General features: G+C 37.6%; 3 protein-coding genes across 3 annotated transcripts; 2 read left to right on the forward strand and 1 right to left on the reverse strand.

Annotated features, from left to right (window-relative positions):
• Positions 1-37: 37 nt before the first annotated feature.
• tmem101 (transmembrane protein 101) lies at positions 38-5,004 on the reverse strand. The gene is made up of 4 exons (XM_063482681.1): positions 4,837-5,004; positions 4,080-4,260; positions 3,093-3,239; positions 38-2,152 (listed from the first exon to the last, which is right to left on the reverse strand). The coding sequence occupies exons 1-4, from the start codon at positions 4,965-4,967 to the stop codon at positions 1,844-1,846; spliced, it is 768 nt and encodes a 255-aa protein (XP_063338751.1). The 5' UTR covers positions 4,968-5,004; the 3' UTR covers positions 38-1,843.
• Positions 5,005-7,441: 2,437 nt separating this feature from the next.
• Positions 7,442-8,434, forward strand: gngt2b (guanine nucleotide binding protein (G protein), gamma transducing activity polypeptide 2b). Its single transcript, XM_063482682.1, has 3 exons — positions 7,442-7,578; positions 7,743-7,831; positions 7,967-8,434. Exons 2-3 carry the CDS (start codon positions 7,748-7,750, stop codon positions 8,093-8,095), a joined length of 213 nt encoding a protein of 70 aa, XP_063338752.1. The 5' UTR covers positions 7,442-7,578; positions 7,743-7,747; the 3' UTR covers positions 8,096-8,434.
• Positions 8,435-8,794: 360 nt separating this feature from the next.
• On the forward strand, positions 8,795-19,492 carry si:ch1073-13h15.3 (inactive all-trans-retinol 13,14-reductase). The gene is made up of 12 exons (XM_063482295.1): positions 8,795-8,807; positions 12,277-12,390; positions 13,587-13,769; positions 14,075-14,316; positions 14,417-14,612; positions 15,593-15,790; positions 15,875-15,994; positions 16,101-16,239; positions 16,840-16,949; positions 17,462-17,628; positions 17,819-17,978; positions 19,127-19,492. The coding sequence occupies exons 1-12, from the start codon at positions 8,795-8,797 to the stop codon at positions 19,294-19,296; spliced, it is 1,812 nt and encodes a 603-aa protein (XP_063338365.1). The 3' UTR covers positions 19,297-19,492.
• The last annotated feature ends 653 nt before the right edge of the window (positions 19,493-20,145 follow it).

The following is a 20,145-nucleotide window of genomic DNA, read 5'->3' on the forward strand; positions in this document are numbered from 1 at the left end:
GCTACATGTTGGTTCAGACACTGACACAAGCCACACATTAAATATAAAACCTCCAAAAAGGCTTTATGCATATTTAATCACTCATTCTGGTAATTATGCCTCCTAAACACACTGCACAGTCTTGGACATGAAGGATCTGTTACATTCAGCCTTTCTTCCTTGTTAACTGAATGTTGAGCCAAATTGGGCACATCAAAGAAAACAAACTGCAACTTTCAGTAAAATGAAGTGACTTGAATACCCATGTAACTAAACAGTTACTTCATATAGAATGTGAGTGTTATTTATACAAAGAAAAGCAGTTAAAGTATTACAGCTGTAGACATATAAAAGATGGACTGGGTCTAAAAAGTGAAGCCAATCGAGTTTGTAAATTTTGGAAGGAGAATAATGAGTACACTTATTTGTTAAGGCTTATGATTGACAACCCATTAAACAATGAGAGTGCGGTTTCATAGTCAGACCTGCTGCTTCTAATAACACCACAATGGTGAAGGTAAAAATGCATATGTGGAAGCTTTAAAACCAACGGGAGACGTCACGTTGCCAAGCCCACCTTTTACACCGTCTATGATGTCAGACAGGACAACCCATTGAAAGACTGCTTTAAACATAGTGTTTATTCCCAATAGGCCAGCATAGTCATTCCACTTCAAAAGCAATACCACATAAGACATGCAACAAATTAAAGGAAAAACCTGAACCTTTTACCCTTCCCCTACTGTGAGGGGTGGGAGTTAATTAAACTTTTATAGGAGTTCTAAATTGGCTGCAGGTGTGAGTGGCATACCCTGCCCCTCGCTCTCACCCAAAGTCAGCAATGACAGGATCCAGTTCCAACATGACCCTGGTTGGTGGTTAAGGAAGACAGTTGTATGTATGTATGTATGTATGTATGTACAGGAGAGCTGATGTTTTAAGTTGGCGCTCTGCAAAAACCAAATCACAAAATTAGTGAATAACCTTTTAAAGGTTAAAGCTGTTTATTACAGAGACAGCTGGACTGAAGCTGTTCTGGCTCAACATGTTGCTAAGCACAGATTGGCAATTAATCAAATTATACTTTCAGTTATAATTTTGGCCTTTTCTCTGTTTGGTCTCACTGCTGTGTGGTATTTTGCACAGCACTGCTGGTTGTGGAAGAATTGATCAAAAATTATGCTTTTGTTGACAACTAAGACAAGAACCACCTAGGATAATGCATCTCAACTTTTCTTCAGGTCAAGAAGGGCTTTGGAATTAAGCCAAATTTAAAATCTGTTACAAACATGGCTTCTAACAATTACAAAAACAAGGTAATGGACATAAAACTACTTTGGTGCACTTTTTGTTTGTGTTGTTCCTTTGCAGCCGTGCACTTTCATCCCTCTCTAAAACCCCAACCCCAATCAAGCTGTTGCTTCATGATGGCTTTTTCCTTTAATTTGTCACCTAGCAATTTTTCCCTTTTGTTTAAATCACGTATTTAAACCATCCACTATAAATAGTGATTGAAATCATTAAGACCTCTTTTAAAAGTTCCCTGTAGGTTTGTATTAATAACACTCCGTGTCAAGCTTCAGAGCATATCAGAAACAAAAATGTAAACATAAATCCAAATAAATTATTAACATTGAAAAAGCAAGGTTGTGTTTTTTCTTTTTCCTTGCAAAAGCAAAGTTACAAACTGGATAATCGACGCAGCTTACATCCAACCGTCTCAGCAGTGACTGTTTTTAATCCTGAGGCGTCATCGAGTGACGGCAGCTTTGAGTACAGAGTTGGGCCATGATGAAAAGGCCAACGACATCTTCCTCTGGTACACACACCTTGGTCTGTAAAAGCTGTCTGAGTGTGTGACTGTTCAGCCATCAGTGGCTAGGATCAGTACAGCAGCGAAGATGCCCACATTATGACCTATCAGCTTCATCTGGTTCCAGAACTCCACCTTACGAGTGTGGTGCCAGTAACCAATGTTACCATCGATGAGCAAGATAATAAGAGGAAGGATGGTGGCCAGGATCTGAGCGGCCAGGCGGATGTAGCAGCCGGAGAGGAAGGCCAGAGCCAGGACGCCAAACACCACCTCCAGCAGCATCAGAGTGACCTCTCCCCCAACGATGTGGTTCAGATAGACCTGCCTGTCCTCTTTGCTGTGCTGGAGGGAGTAAACCTAGTGGGGAGAAAATAGTACTTCAGTATTTGAACTAAAAACAAGGTTTGATCAATAAAACGTTACTCAGAAATTTATGGAATATTATTATTATTTCATATAAATGATTATCTGGTTTGTAGAAATTAATTTCAAGTAGCTAATTTCTTGTTATTTGATCACAGAAAGAATTCTGGTCAGACTCTGAATCTAATTTAACAAACAGATCAATTCAAAAATGACCAGTACGCACAGTTTTGTCTAAGCAGCACTAAAAAGATATACACTTAGTTTATAAAGACACTAGGGAAAATAAGGAACATCTTATATTTAAAACCCATTTAATTCACAATGGCATTGAGTGAAAATAACAAAACTTCACACTTAACAATCTAGGTCTGGGTCGTTGTGGCAGCTGTCTAAGCCAAGATTTCCACACTTGCTTCTCCCAGCCAACTCCTTCAGCTCTCCTGGGAGGACACCAAGATTTCCCTAACAAGCTAAGAGACATTATCTCTCCAGTGTGTCTTAGGTCTGCCCTGGGGTCTCATCCTAGTAGGACATGCCCAAAACACCTCACCTAGAAGATATCCTAGTCAAAAACCTGAACGACATCAACTCATCGCCTTAGAAACACTGATGTCTCTTCACAGTGTCTCTAAGGCCAAGTCAAGACACCTTTCAGAAAGAGCTCATTTCCACTGCTTGTATCCACAATCTTATTTCTTTAGTCACTACCCACAGCTCATGAACAGGTAAGGAAAGGAAAGTAGATTGCTAAATAAACTGCTTTGCTTTCACACTCAGCCTCTCCCTCACTGAACACACTCCACCACTCCATGTGTCAATCTCCTGCTACACTCTCCCCTACTTGTGAGCAAGACCTGGAGATTCCTAATCTCCCCAAAGTGGCCTATAGACCAACTAGCTCTAAAATCTATAGAAGTGAAATGTGTCTTACCATGCAAATGAGATAGACTCCCAGAAAAACTTGTCCAGTAGACTGCAGGGATCTGCTGCGAGGTTTCTGTCTGTATACTTCCCCTGCGCCGCTGGCCAGAATCAGAAAGCCTCCAATAATGGCCAGCGCTCTGGAGTACATTCGCACCTGCAGTGAAAAAGATTCAAACTGTCACAATCTGGGGCAAGTTCCTACCACAGTTGCTCTGATAAAGCAATCTACTCTGACTTGTAGTGGTGGCCCAGATCCAATTTCACCGCCATGTGTGACACAGATCTACTTTTGATTAATAGCTCAAAGACTGATCCGGGCCATTGTTTGATTTAGTAGAAGTTTAACCTCCATCAGTGGTCAAAAAATGAAATTTATTACATTCAATGAGTATCAGACATAAACAAATATGTGCTCAAAAGTACTAGAGTTCATGTGTAGTGCAGAAAGACAACCCAAAAATAAACATCTCGAAGAACATATTACTGCATGTTGACACCATGCATGTTATATATTATCACTTCAGACTGGTTATTATTCAGAGGGTCCTCATAGGTTGTATTCATAGACAGGATTCTCCAGAAAGTGGGAGAACCAGCAGAATCCCGTCTCCAGTCTCTCCACAGAAAGAGACAATGATACAGTCATAACAAAAAAGAAAAATTTGGTTTTTCAAGTATTCTCTATCACAGACTAATTTATTCATTTTCCAAAGTACTTTTCAAACCAAACTCTTCCATTTCACCAATCTTCTGAACTATTTTTATCCACTCAGTGTTTGTTAGAGATTGCTTATTTAAACAATAAACAATTATTAGTTATTGCTGTCCTACTTTTAGTTAACAATATAAATATAACAAAAAGCGGTCTTTTTTTTTTTAAGCTCAGGTAGCACATTCACTAAATAACACTAAAATCAAAGTTAATCTGTTTAGCTGACAATTTAACTTATCTCTGTGAACAGAACTTACTTTTCTATCAAAGGACGTCACTCACCTTAAGCCATTCCCCATAATACACCTGCTCTCCAACGTATGATGCGTAAGTACTGATGGCAAGCTGTACGGCAGCAGCCAAAGCAAACCACCGTCTCTTCACCCCAAATGACATGAAGCTGGCACAGATCACCGCAGCGCCCATGTCCACATACAGGTACGGTATGTGGATATCTGGCTTCCTGTAGATTGTTGGGAATTAAAAGCGTGTCAGTGGGTCAGTTTTTCCCCCCGCCTCAGAATAACCTTTTGTGTTACGTTATAGATTTACATTTATATTTATACATTTTCCGTGGAGCAGCTGTAATTACAGGATGGTTCAAAGGGGTGTGGTTGTCCACAACAGACTGAAAAATACACACCCAGTGTCAACACTGAAACGACGACCAAGAAAGAAAATTACAGCCTACCCTATCTAAAATTAGAGACGAGGCCAAATATAACACGGCTTCTTAATTTAAACCACTTCTTCAGCCCATCAACTTTCGGCATGGGAGTAATTTCTGCAATTCAACTCACATTAGCTAGCAAGCACATTCCCACATTTAAGATAAAAGAAAAAAGGTTGCTTCGTGTAACTTTATCCTTTAAACTCAACCTTTTCAGCCATAACGACAATTTCCAGCTAATACTTTTCCAATAACATGTTTTAATATTTAGACTATTTTTTTCCCTCAAAGTTTGACTCGATCTTAAAGTAGCAGGTTGTTAGCGCGTCAGCTAACTTGAGCTAGCTCTCGCGTTCTTTCTTTGTTTACCTTTTCGAGTCCGCTCGTTCAGCAAAGAGCATCAGCATGCTGAAGCAGTTCCAAAATCCAAACCGGGTCAAAATAAACGCCCCCACTTGGCTTAGAAACCTCAACATCTGCTTCCTACTGGGACCCGCCATCGTTGCTGCTGCACATCTAATCGCCAGCGATACAGTATCGGATACATCATTAACTTCCGGGTAACAATATGTTCACGTGTCGAACTAAAAGCATATTTTTCAGCTATTATTTTGAAAAGATTTTTTCCTGTCTTCCTATTGGCTGATATGACAAACAGGTGGGTTGGGCCACCGGTGTGGCCCAATCACTGCACTGGCGGGACAAAAGCTATTCGACAGCCCCATCTGCAGGAAAAGATTCGTAATCACAGAAAGGATTAGAGGTCATGAGAGGAAATGATAGTTGACCTCCATTGCTCTAAATAGAAAAGGCTTGGATTTCTTTCTCCTATTAAAAAAGATCGTCTTTTAATATTGATTCATTTTTAGTGAATTTATTAAAGCATTCATTAAATTTTCTTCAATAAAACAAGAAAGATTAGGCGACTTAACGTCAAGTCATCTAGTATCCAGTAACAATAACTATGCAAAAATATTTGTAAATATTTTCTTTTTATTGAAAACTGAATTTGTATACACCCCAAAAAAGCTTGTATTTAATAGATTAACGCTGTTGCTTAAAAGCATTAAGTTTTATACTGTATAGTTGTATAGTTTACACATATTAACTTTTTATATTCAAAATATAAAAGCAAATATTTAGTGCGAGTCTTACTAAAATATTTATTTATATATAATACAGTAAATATTCTATATAACCTCTTTGGCTCTGATAAAAGCCTCAGTAATTTATATTGTCAATTTATCAGGCCCTGTTGCATCTTAAAGACCTCATAGTATCATATTATCCTAATAAAGCATTTGCTCTAATACTCTAATACTGCTCTAATACTGTAGGGTCAGTAGCTTACAATATAAAGTGCCAGGAGGTAACTGCTGCTGTGAATTGTGCTACATAAATAAACTGAAAATTGAATTGAATATTTTTTGTTTTTACTCTTTTACTGTTTATTGTATTAAGGTAGCCAAAATCAAAAATTAAAATGTCTTTAAATTCATTTCCAACTTATAATTCATGTATTTTTTGTGTAACTGTGGAATATAAATTAGCAGTTTGTTAAAACTCTTCCAATCCCATAAAAATGCTATGAATACACCAGTGACAGTCCTGCTCATTATCAAGTGTTCATAACAAAAGAAATATTCCAAAAACAATAAAAATAAATTGTCAAAGCCACCAGTGACAATAACAAATACCTGTAAATGACATTTAGCGCAGCTGTTTTGCAGTAAAAGTGAACTCCAGGTGGGAAAAAGCCTCTTCACAATGAAAAGGAGTGTTTCTACTCTGCTGCTAATCCACAGTGAGGTTAATCTTGAGTAAATGAGACTAACCCAGATTCTGATAATGGCTTAGTGTGAGTCCCACTGAAGGTTTAGTGGAGGCTAATTAGCTTTCCATGTCTGTCAGATGAAATGTCAGTTGGAGGTGATGGGAACAAAGCGGTGAAAATGTTAATGCTTAAAGATTGAGTGATGGCAGCTAAATGCTATCACTTTAAATGAAATGAATGGCTTTCAGTTAATGTTCAATGTGTTGTTTTAATAAATTAATAAAGTACTGCCAGTACAAAGCTGAAAATAAACCCACATTTGAACAAAAATATGTTCTACAGAAACAGCAAGATCGGAAACCCTTCCTTATTGTTTTATGATGATCATCAATCTCACCCACCTTTGTATTTATTATTACTTAGCCTTTTTTTTTTTACCTTATTATTACTTTTCCTAAGTAACTTATTTCCAAAGTAAAAATATTGTCAGTACTTTAACTGAGTTAACACTAATGATAACAGAAATATGGTAAAAATCCACACATTCTTCACTGAAGCAGTGCAGATAAGTGAAAAAAAAAAACATTTTACTTTTTTCTTGTACTTTCTCTGAAGGACATTTCTAACAGCTATTTTTGTGCAAAGCTAACCAGTGATGTCACTAACTGTACTTCTGTAAAAAGCATGTCTTTGCTTTGCACTTGTGTTTCCTGCATATGTTTTTTTTTTGCACTTTTTTCTATACATCTCTCTTCTCTCTACATTTCTCTATGAATCATGCAGATAAGCACAGATGATAGATAAACCAATAAGAAGTCATGCCTTTTTATTCCTGCTATTTTGTTTTGTTTTATGTGACATAACTCTGTGCACTGTATTGTTATTCCCAACTAGCTGAAATCACAACTATCAATTTAAACAAACAATAGTTTTGGGTAAAACCTCTTTGGGGGACAGACCACATGTTTCTCAGAGCATATCCTCTGCAAAGGATCTGCTGTTCCCAACTCTATCATTTCTATTTCCATGTCTCACTTTCTCCAGCATGGCGTCAACAAATTGAAAGGACCTGTGTTCCCTTGCCTTCCTCCTTCCTGTTTAGGGGGTCACAGCTCCTGATTGTTTAATCTCATCACGAGGGATTGGTGACATCAGGCCCAATCCTGTGCCGACCTCATCCGAAAGCCAGCACCGGGGATCAGCTGGGATGAAGAGCAGTGGGGCAGCACAGATCAATCAGTGAGCAGAAGCCATCGGACTACAGTGAGGCACACAGTTGATGAGCTCTTAGGGGCCAGCACATTTCTCTGATTGTTGGGGACCCCGCCATTCAACAGGTAATGACAGACTGTTTTTTCTTTAAATCTTTTTTTAAAATTGAGGATTTAAACCAAACTTTGACTATTAGAAAAATCTAAAGACATTAGGATAGTTAGTAAAGTACACTTTTTCAGTCTGTTGTGACATTTAACATATTTTGAACTGTAATTTCTTCTCACAGCCAGGATGGCTCGGGATATGTCAGATAAGGAAATCTTGAAAATGGAGCTAGAACAGTTGAAGAAGGAAGTTAGCACACCTAGGACACCAGTAAGTGCCTCTTCTTTTAGCACAATTAGCTTTTTGTATTAAAGCAAAGCAGAAAACATTTAATTGAGATTAATTTTAAATGACTTGTGCGACTTCCCTGATCTTCTTTGTTTTCATCTTTCCGATAATTAACAGGTGAATGCAAACTGTGCAGACACAGTTGCTTTTGTGGAGGGACTGGCCCCGAATGATCCGCTGATTAAGGGTGTTCCCGATGACAAGAACCCTTACAAGGGAGACAAGGGCGGCTGCATAATAACATAGCACATAGAAATCCAAGGAAAAGTCACACAGTTTTTTATGAGAGTTGGTTGCATTGCTGTGATATTCCTGTAGCCTTTGTGGATAAAATGTACAGTAGAAAGAAAACTGAAATCTTTAATGGATAATTCCATCATTGGATTTCTGTATGCACCTGTGAATATGAAAATATTTCCTTGTCAATTTATAATTAAATCCAAATAGCTGTGCAAAGCTTCAACCTGACGTAGCTGTTCTTGTTATTGATAAGACATAACACATGTGATTTTTTTGAGCTCCTTCTGTACTTTAATCTCATTTTATCACACTGGTTAATATTAAATAGTGATAACTACTCACTGATTTGTGTCCAACATCCCTGACTGTAAGTCAACATCTCACCCATGTTACTGTACAGAAGCGGGTCAAAGTCCCAAGAGAGCCAGTACTACTAATCGGATTTCTTTGCTGTGGTAGAGTCAGTCACACGGGTCTGTTGACACGGAGCCGCTTCCTGTATCAAAGTCTTTAAGCTTATTCCACACTTTATCCTGACTTCCATTTTGAGCTCTCCATCCAATTAGTGACGCTTTCAGTGCTGGCATCAGGAAATACAATTAAAGAACTCAACATTTGGAAAACATCTACTGGTCAAATAGCTTTTTGAAGAGGTTTAATTTTTTCAATATTGTAAAACTATTCTAATAACACAAAAGATAGATTATGGGGCTGCTGGGTACAGATTACAAATCAGAGTATAGAGACAGACACTAAAACAAATACAAAAAAGGATTTTTGAAACATAACCTATAAATATATATAATTATCACATAATTTACCAGTAAATAGTAAACAAATTATTGCATGATGACTTGTTTATATAAGTGTTAATATAAAGAATAAGTAAGATAAAAAGATCAAAAGAAGAATCACTTTTAAATTGCACCAATTGTGAGTCTAATAAAGTTTTTGTTGTAATTTTAGTGTAATGTAAAATGGGGGAGTGAAAGCATTTTGAAAAGCCTCAACATTGCTGAACATCAAGTACACAGGTGTGGGGTAACTGGAGTTTTTCTGCCTATTATCTTACCAATCAGTCACTCCCTGCTTGGCTGGGTCTCAACTGATAATCAAAACTGTTTAGTATTTTCAGTCTACAAACAGAGAAATCAACAGGTCGGCACGAGTGGAACCAAATCCAAATAAAACTGATAAATGGCCTGTATTTGTATAGCGCTTTACTAGTCCCTAAGGACACCAAAGCACTTTATACACCCAGTCATCCACCCATTCACACATTGGTGATGGCAAGCTACATTGTAGCCACAGCCACCCTGGGGCGCACTGACAGAGGCGAGGCTGCCGGACACTGGCGCCACCGGGCCCTCTGACCACCACCAGTAGGCAACGGGTGAAGTGTCTTGCCCAAGGACACAACGACAGAGACTGTCCAAGCCGGGGGCTCGAACCGGCAACCTTCCGATTACAAGGCGAACTCCCAACTCTTGAGCCACGATCGATAAACACATAGATTGTGTATAAAATAGGGGCATAGCTTCTCAGTCTAAAATGTGAAACCTATGCAAAAGTGCCATAAACCTGTTTTCTTTCTAATGGCCAGTAGGGGGTAAATCTGGCACTTTAATATAAGTAGACTTATTTTTTTTTAAAGTCTAGTCAAGTCTGGTTGTACAGCCCTAGACTGAGTTTATGGTCTGAATCTGTACTTACTAAAGACAATATGATATTTATTTGTAAATATTTGTCACCATTAATGTCCAGATGGACAATAAATCAGGGTATACTCATGACTGTATAAGCGTCACAGTTTTGCTTTCACTTGCAAAGTTCGGTTTCAAAAAGCTAAAATCTCAGCAAATCAGCTACATTCATCTTGTATATGCTGTCTAGAAAGAAGAAAAAAAGATTTTAAGAGGTGAGGTGTGTATGAGCAACTGCCCGGGGACCCTCAGTAGAGTCTTCACCAGAGTCTGCAGTCAGAAGAGACCAGCAGCCGGGCTTGTGGGCTTGTGGGCTGGAGTGCAAGCTTCTTAAGTACAGCAACTCTAATAGCTGCTGTGGTTTACTTAGACCCGCTCTGTCCTATCGATCTTTCTGAGTTAACATCAATCATTTCTTCTTCTTAACCATCAATGTGCATTTAAGTCTCCACTCCTATAGGACTGCTGAAAGATGATTAATTTGAAATATGATTAATTTATTTTTATTAACTGGCTACATACCACAGGCTTTTGAGGTGGTGACAATAAAGCCATTACTTAAAAAGGCCTTCCCTGATCCAGCTGTGTAAGCTAACTATAGAACAGTTTCTATCCTTCTTTGCATTTCAAAAATTCTTAAAAGAGTAGTTTTAAAACGGTAAGCGTATCATTTGCAAAGAAATGGTTGAAAAGCTTCAATCAGGATTTTGAGCACACCATAGCACAAAAACAGCAGCAATACTTTTTACATTATGCTTCCCTGAAGTAATATTATTAGAAAACACTGTGCATATTTTCATTGGTATTTCAGATGTTAACTAGATTCACCTGTATTTCTAATGGTATAACAACTCTTAATGTCTTAAACCCACAAGATTTACTCAGCCTGCTGAACTGTAAAGGCATAAAACATGACACATGCATATAAAGTCTAATGCAACTTGTCCATAGTGTATTATCTTAATTGCCTTATCAGATTACAGATATTCAGAATTGCTCTAATGTATATGGGCTTCCTGTGAGTGTTTTGGTTGCAATAACAAAATCGGATGTTACCTTTAAATTACCACCTGTTATAGGAATCTGAAATAAATTGAGACAACCAGATTGGCTTTATGAGTTTTGTTTACCTTTGTAAAGGGTTCAAATATGGAAGCAGTCTTCATGCTTTTTTTGACCAAGAAGGGTTGTAAGCCTAGAATGTTTATTACAAGTTATCTGCTGTGGTCACAGGATGCTGTTCGAACACTGTGTTATAAAAAAAAGATCACCATGTACTGATGTACAGGTGCATCTGAAAGAATAAGGTAAGCTTGACAGAGCAAAATCTCACAAGTCTCCATTACACATCTCACAAGTGTTACAGGCTGAAGTTTGATAGCTCAACAGGCAATGGATCCAACCCCAGCATTACACAAAACCATCAAGATGTAGCAATTATTTACATCTGCATTTAATATTAAAAAAATCTACTTGAAGTTTAAGGCTACATTTCTGTCTGCCACAATTTCAAATTCCTTTCGACCATCATAGCAACTTGTTGCTTCATTGTGGTTCATCCTATCTGTGGCTGCAGATTAAATCTGTAGCTCAAAGTCGACTGAACGAATGTGTAACTTCAGTGCAAAGTTCATGAGTGGATTACGTTAAGAAAACTAGATCAGCTAATAATCCATATATTCTTCTTTTAAGAGAAATATAACATTGGTGCAGCAGGTCTACTTTCAGTGTTATTAGACTCATTTTCTTCTATCGTGTAAGAAGTCTGACTCTTATATTCACCAGTAATGATTCTTAAAATGCTAAAATTTACTGAAGCAAGTTCCTTCAGATGCACTGTTGTAAAAACATAAAATTGGACATGAAGTCCAAGAAGACTTCAATACAATATTATCTAAATTGTCTTATCAGGTACGAGCAATTACAACTATCTCTATCTAGATTTACTGTGAACGTTCTAGATTGACTGAATGCAGTTTATGCAATAAAATGGGTTATTAATTTGAAATTAATATCTTTAGTATTTATTCTTTAAAACAATTGGCATTCAGATTCCCCTACACAGTTTCAGTATCTTTAACATTTTAGGAATTTCTTCAAAAAAACAACAACAAAACAATTAGACCAGTTCCAATTTATCTTTGATGTTTTTGTCTGTGCCCTAAATGAGTGCTCAGCAAAAAAAGCACTACACACCATCGTTATTGTAATCTGTTATCACAGGAAAAATGGGCCTTTCGCCACTTTATCTTTACTGCTTGTCATAACACATATATCACTACATAGCAATCTCTTGCCCCCTTTCCCCAGACCTTTGGCATTCAGCACGATAAAAGGTGCCTCATCAGGGAGGCGAGTGTTTAGATCACACCTGCAATTGCTGCCGTGTACAGTCCTGCTGCAGATCGAGATCCAGAATCAGCGATTTGACAATCTCTGAGATGTGGCTCTTGATTTTCTTAGTCTGCCTGCTCATATGTGCAGGTAGCACATACTGGTACCTGTTTGGGAAACCGAGCCCCTTCTCGCTCGACTCAGTGAGACCGCCTGCACCGCGGGAGTTTGATCAGAAGAAGCGCGACAAAGTCATCAAGCAAGGTAAAATGACTGCAGGTGAAAAGAGCTGCATGCAGCATCAGAATAAAGTTGTTCCTGGATAGTCAGAATTCCTGGATAATTAGCCCAGCCTAGAAAGGGAGGGGACCATAAACAACTTTTTATTTTTATTATATCACTTCAAGATATTATGGCCTAAATTTAAAAAAAGTCAGTGAGTTATTCATACAGGAAGAACGAATTCAAATCTTTCTCCAAAAAGTTTAACTTAAGGGTATGATTATTATACTATGCTCCTCTTTTTATAAAATAATTTTTAACAAATAAAGAGTTTTTCACATGAGCAGTTCTATATTATATCTATCTATTTTGTACGTAAAGTTTTACATTTAGGCCAAATTATAAAAAAGCAAAAATATTCAAAAGCTTAACTGTTAAAAATCAGTTAAACAAAAATTAAAGCACATTCTGTTATTAATAAACCATATATTTAAATAAGTAAAATTGCCACATGGGGGCAGCACGTTTGTTAACACTGGTGCAAACTGTTGCCTCGCATTAAGAAGATTCCTGGTTTGTGCTCTAGCTGGAGTGGGTTTCCTCCTACAGTCCAAAAACAAGCCTGTGAATGTAATTGGTGATTCTAAATTGTACATGGATGCTAGAAGGATATAGAATAAAGCACTGTATGAAAGCACGCAGTATTTTAGTGCACTAAAATTCTAGTTTCTATGTTAAGCAAAGTCACTGTTACTTTAAAAACCTTTACTTTGCATTGAACAGAGGTTTCTGTGACACCAGTCTGATGAGGTAAAGATTTTTTTTAAAAGAGATGTCTATCATTAAATAAATAAATAGATAATGAATATAGATATCTGAAATGAATTTGCTATAGTCATTATAAGTGCTGATACTGTTATCTTAGTGATCTTAGAGATGAGAAAACTGTCACTAAATAAAGCGACTGTTTTTCCATGTGTGTTTTATCTTAATTAGATTACAGCTATTGCTAATGGGAAAACACAGATACAGGCACCAGTTCAATGTTTATGACAAGAGAAGTGTGCAGCACAACCTCCAGCCTGTATCATGTAACACAGGTTGCGAACGATGCATTTTGACGCCTCAGTTTCAGCACTTGGACACGATAATAGTTATAATGGACTTTTATGATAACGATGTGAACTGGAACAAAATCTTTACTAGGTTAACACCACCATCTGTATGTTTCTGTGCAGGTTTCAGTGTTGACAAAGTGCCCAAGAACCTGGATGTCATCGTCATCGGCAGTGGTATTGGTGGTCTGACGGCTGGAGCCACACTGGCCAAAGCAGGAAAGAAAGTGCTGGTGCTGGAGCAACATGACCAGGCCGGAGGCTGCTGCCACACTTACATAGAGAAAGGCTTCGAGTTTGATGTCGGTGAGAAATCTTCTATGACTGACACATAAGTATCACTCTTTTTAAGGAACTGTTACATTTTCCACAACAGTAATTTGGAGAATCATTAGAGATTCATGCTAACAGCTTGAATTACATAAAAAATAACTGACACAGAAAGAATAATGATACAACTAAAGCAATAAGCTGATGATAATTTGGTCTGTCTAGGGTGACAGCTGCTTTTTCAGAAAGAGCAAATAAAGGCACGCACTCAGCCATCATAACCCTACAGTCCTAAAAATAATTTTTTTCTGTCTAAAAATGTTCACCTGCTTCATCTTCAGGGCTCCACTATATTGGCCAGCTCCATGAGAACAGTCTGCTGCGTATCGCCTTTGACCAGATCTCAGAGGGCCAGCTGGAGTTTCACCAGCTCGATCAACATTTTGACACCATTCGAATCGGCCTGGGCAACGAAAAACGAGAGTACACGATCTACTCTGGGAAAACTGAGATGAAAGCTCACCTGATGAAGCAGTTTCCTGATGACACAGAAGCCATTGACAAGTTCTTTAAAATCATGAAGGTGATGTTGTTCATTTATCACTTTTACGCACATATTTCAGTCTCAACTGTTGGAAGCTTTAAAAATAAAATGCTTATAAATTCCCCTGGTTTTTCAACAGATCTCAGCTAAGAAGACGCACTATCTGGCAACTCTCAAGCTTATCCCGCAGTGGGTGTCTTTATTCCTGCTGAAGTCAGGCATTGCAGACCTCTTCTCTCCAGTTTTCCACCTCTCTGGCACATGTGCAACAGATTTTGTGAACACCCTGACCAGCAACAAGGATCTCCATACCATCTTTTCTTACTTTTTCTATGGTATGTACTCAAAAAGTTATCACCATAACAGAAAATATGCTCCAGCCAAAGTGCAAATATAAATATATAAATTTATTTATATTTTTGCCACTGAAAATAAAACATTTTTTGCCATCTAGAAGTCAAAATTTAAGGTTGTTATTTCAAAATCTTGAGTCAGATATCTCAAAATTTCAACTTAACTCCAACCTGAAAAAAAACTTTTGATTTTGAGTTAAGTTGAAAATTGTTCCGTATCATGGGACACACAACAAAAGAATACAAACAAAAAAAAGAGAGAGAGACACATACACAAGCCTTGCTATGTTAAATCAATACCAACAGTAATGTCTTGCCACATCACAGAAGTGTAGATCCAATGTGTCCCGAAGATGGGTGGGAGCTTGGGTTTCCCATTAGTTTTTAGAAATCATATACTGTAGATTTGGTACATATTTGGGACAAGTTAAAAGAGAAAACCATCATAAGGTGTCTGGAATCAGGTGTTGGGACACCAGTTGTCAGAAGATCTTTTTTTAATGGTCGAGAGCATTTAAAACAAACAAACAAAAAAAATATCTCATCGAGGCTCTAATGGGTAAAAGCGTCATAGCATATGATTTACATCAGTCCTCGAGATGGACATGGTTACTCCGAACTTGTATTGATTTGCAGTGACACTTCTAGGTAAGGAAAATAGAGGCTGTAATATTATCAGGGGCCCACAATGATAAGACTACAAACCCTGAGATAAATATAAAAAGTTACTGTGCGCAATATGTACTGTATAATAGGGGTATGCAATTCATCAACTTTTTAAAAATTCAGTTACAATTTTGTCTTCTAGCAATTAATCAAACAAGAAAATAAAGAAAAAAAACAAATATTGTGCCTCATTCTGTTTTGCAGTAATTCCCTTCCTTTCCTGCTGTCGCCCCTGTAAAAAAGGCCAATTTCATCCCTTGCGGCAGATTTAGTTCACTTATTCTTTATGAATATAGGTGTGCCACCAAAGGACTCCAGTGTCCTGATGAATGCCCTCATGATTCATCACTACAAACGAGGAGCGTACTACCCTAAAGGCGGGGCCAGTGAGATTCCTTTCCACATCATTCGCACCATTCAGAAATATGGAGGAAACTGCCTGGTGAGAGCTCCCGTCCCCCAGATCCTGGTTAATGAAGAAGGAGCTGCTTATGGTGAGAGCAGAATCCACCTCATTTTTAAAATCAGTGTAAGGTTAAGATATTGTCAAGTCAATAGTGTGTGTTTGTTTGAGATAGGTGTAAAGGTGAGGAAAGGTCAAGAGGAAGTGGAAATTCATGCGCCTGTGGTGGTTTCAAACTGTGGAATCTTCAATACCTTCCAGAAACTTCTACCCCCTGAGATACAAGCCAAACCAGGTGAGAAACTTTACTGAAACTGAGGTAAAGTTGGCCAGAGCGAGAAATGCAAGCGAAGACGATACAAGGTGATAAATAATGTCTAAATAATGTTTCTACATTATAGATATTCAGCAACGACTGAACATGATGAAACATGGCAGAGGGTCATTATTAGTCTTCTCTGGCTTTGATGGAACAAAGGAGGAACTGGGCCTCGTTTCCACTAATTTCTGGCTGTTCAAAGACAATGATATGGACAAATCGTGAGTATTTCAGAGCACTGATTGCAAAGAAGAGAAAGGCAGCAACCACAAGGGGGTGCTGCCGTATCAGAATAAACAAGAAAATCTCTTCAACACAAACCTGCTCAAGTCTCACACATTTTTATAGATCCAATCTTATTTCAGAACAAAGAAAAAACACCATAGGTGAAGATTATTCTAAATATTTTATGTAAATAAACACAGTATATGGCTTATGATGTTGTTTTTTTTAAAGTTAAAGGTCCTTTCTTGTTCGCTATATAGGGCAGAAGATCAGTCATGTTCATCTCCTTTCGTGTGTGTTTTGTCCAGTCTCCATGTGCTCTATTTTCCCTCTTTTCTACTTTTTCCCTTACCCACCCAACCGGCCATGCTTGAGCCTTGTTCTGCTGGAGATTTCTTCCTGTTAAAAGGGAGTTTTTCCTTCCCACTGTTGCCTAGTGCTTGCTCATATTGAGTTGCTTGATTGTTAGGACTTTCTCCAGGTGAGGTGACTGTTGATGACCGGTACTACCTAAATAAACCTTAATTTAATTGAAACAGAGTTACGATTGCTCTTTATGGGATTTATGATTTGTATTTTTTTTTATTTTATTTTAGGATGGAGGACTACTTTGGATTGAGCAGAGAGGAAGCACCTGATAACATCCCCATGATGTTCATCACAGTGCCATCTTCTAAAGACCCTGAGGCCAAGATAAGACATCCTGGTACATATTAATAACAATTACTCACTATTTCTACAGTTTCCATAGGATATTTGTTGAGATCTAACAAAACATATTTTAAATGAGGATTAAAATGCTCCATACTCTCAAGACTCTTTGCAAGCTTTGAATGACTCACATTTCAAAATAAGTAACACTGTCCATCCCTCTGCCTCAAAGAAGCTGTTTTAGCTCCCTTCCCCCTTTCTTTAAGCCATCCTTCTTCTGATAGGCTGGCTTGATGACTATATAAGGACATCCTCTCTGTTTGATACTATAGAAATCCAGGAGAAGAAAAAACCTGTCAAAAACTGGGTATTGAGGGCAGTCTGAGGTCTCAGCTTTTGGATTACACGGTTACATGAACATATGTTGACCTCAAAATTTTAAACATCGAGCACGTCAAGTATTTAGCTTTAAAATAAAATATATCCTTTGGCATATTTTATACGATCTCACACAGAACTGAAAGTCCACACAAATTAAGAGTGGTGACTTGCTGTTCATTTCTACAGGAAAATCCTGCATGACAATACTCACCATGGTTAACTATGAATGGTTTGAGCAATGGAAAGACACTACTGTTCGCAAAAGGGGTGATGAATACTACAATTACAAAATGAGATTTGCTAAGAACCTCTTTGACTGGGCCTGCACTGTGTTCCCTAAAATTAAAGACAAGGTAGGATCCGTCATGTTTAGATGTGATTCTGCTGTTTTTTCTGCTGTATGTTAAATTTAATAAAATTATACTTTTAAGGAATAAAGAAACAAATCAAAAGTTATTGGTAATGTATACAAACTATTAATGCTTGTTTGTTGACATCAAGTAGGAAGGGTTTTGTTAAATCTGCATGTGTTGTGTTTTTCAGTTGGTTTTCCAGGATGTGGCGACGCCACTGACAAACATTCACTACCTGGGTGCTCAGCGTGGAGCCATGTACTCCGCCGAGCACAACCTGGAGCGTTTCCATGCTGAGGCCGTAGCCAAAAACAGATGCAACACCCCAGTCAAGAACCTGTACATCTCAGGTATGAAAATATGGATTTTATGCTAAAAATCATCTGCAAGAATTTAAATCCGATCAATTAGGTTTTAGGATAAAGGAAGAATATGAGGGTTGTATTCATTGTTCATTTTTTCTAAGGGTACATAGATATATTCCCAATCATCAGATTATTTTGAATCAGCTAGAAATCAAACCAAGCGTTTTTGGTTTAGTAGTTAGCTTTATGAGTATTGACAGGACTTTAATTTAAGACCACTTTTCAGTTTCACAAATAAATACTACATTTCATAAATGAAAGGTAGAAACAGCAACACTGAGCTGTGAGCAACTGTGAGCAACTTTATACACAAAAGTGACCCGTGGTCCTCAAGTTCCCTAAAAAAATGCATACAGCAAACTTACTGTACAGCAAAGTTTAAGCAATCTTAAACTGTTGCTGGGATATAACAGGCAAGCTGTTTTCTAGATAACTGAATAATAAAACTTGATTTAAGCGAAAGGAAATACTACTTTTATAGAGAATATAATGCTCTTAAGCTTATCTTTTTTAAGGTTTAATGATGAGCTGTTCTTTGAAAAAGCATAATAACTGCACTTGGTTCCAAGATTATCTGGTTCTTGAAAACCATCATCTAATTTGTGGCACTGGGAATCTGGCTTTTGAGTATAGCGTTTAGAGCTATCTGCAGAAGCTTGTAAAATTAGATAGGCTAATCCCTTTTAATCAATATAAATCCCTTTTGGTGAACAATGTACAGTGTGAATGCATTTGTTTTCTTGGAACTGACATTTTTCATGCTGATGTCCTTGCCTTCTTGGTATTATGTATATGATAACGTTATGGGCTTTTATTGCTTTATTGTATTTTCATGCACTCAGCGCCTTTTCCTGTTTAAATGAAAGGTTCGGGAGGAGGTGGAAGGATAGTATTTGACTAAGATAATGCTTTTAAATATGACAGTTTACTTTCGCTGTATCTGTCAGCAGCAAATAAGTCACCTTTTGCTGGTTGACTACACTGGTACTATAAAAAACATGATCATAAAAAAGTCCCAAAGCAGAGACGGATATATTATTTAAGAAGCTTCAGAAGAAAGAACACACCAATTTGAATCTATCCTCCAAGTAATGTCTCATACAGAGGTATGCATGTGTGGCTGTGTCTTCCAGGCCAAGATGTGTTCAGCAATGGGATAGCTGGTGCTCTGCATGGTGGACTCCTCTGTGCCTGTGCTGTGTTGGACCGCATTATCTACATTGACTTGCTCCTCCTCAAGATGAAGCTGAAGAGAAGGAAAGCCAGAGAACTGGCAAAGCTGGCTCAGAAGAAACTGCAGTGAAATTGCTCTCTTCTTCCCCTGCAGGACAAAAATGGAACTACACAAGTAGGGTACAACAGGACCCTGAAATATTGTGGGAAGCTCACGAGAACACAACACTTGTTTAAATTCTCAAATCATAATTTTTTACATTAGAATGCACCTATTTGCACTTATAGGATGTCTTGTTTTTATTAAGGGAAATAATCCACTTGCAATGAAGACTCAAATTTAAATAGGTTTTTATTCTTTTGTTTTTTTGTGTTTGAAATGATCATTATGACTGTGGCAGATACTAAAATAAAGGCTGTAGCCTGCTGGTTCACTCATAAAAATTCAGAGTTTTTGCATCATATTTTGTCACATTAACACATCAAATTCTCACCTTGTTTGGCTTTAAGGTTTTCATAGATGCTAATCACAAATTATCTTAACAATACATTTAATAATCCATCAAGTACTTACAGATGTTTTCAGTTGTGGTTGTTGTGCTGTTAACAAATACTGAAAGCAATTTTAAGAAAACTGCAATGGTGTAATATTTAAATTAATATTTCTTAGGGGTGGGGATGGTTTTATGAGAAATGTGTATATATTCGTACATTTTTGTGTGCACATAAAACAAAGATGCAGGATTTTCACAAATTATCATATCAATCTTTCAACAATAATTATTTTATAGTGTCATGTCAAATAGGTTATTATTTTTGCTGTTTATTTAAAGATCTTTTACAGGTGAACTGAGATTATAAGGCCCCTGTGGGTTTAGTTCCCACCTATGTTGTTCTGACCTGACTTCTAACCCTCGTTTTGTTTGTTTAACTGCTGAAATCAAACATATGAGGGGAAACCTCAGACTTCCTGCAGCAA

This window comes from Pelmatolapia mariae, linkage group LG8, assembly GCF_036321145.2.
Source record: "Pelmatolapia mariae isolate MD_Pm_ZW linkage group LG8, Pm_UMD_F_2, whole genome shotgun sequence".
Lineage (NCBI taxonomy): Eukaryota > Metazoa > Chordata > Actinopteri > Cichliformes > Cichlidae > Pelmatolapia > Pelmatolapia mariae.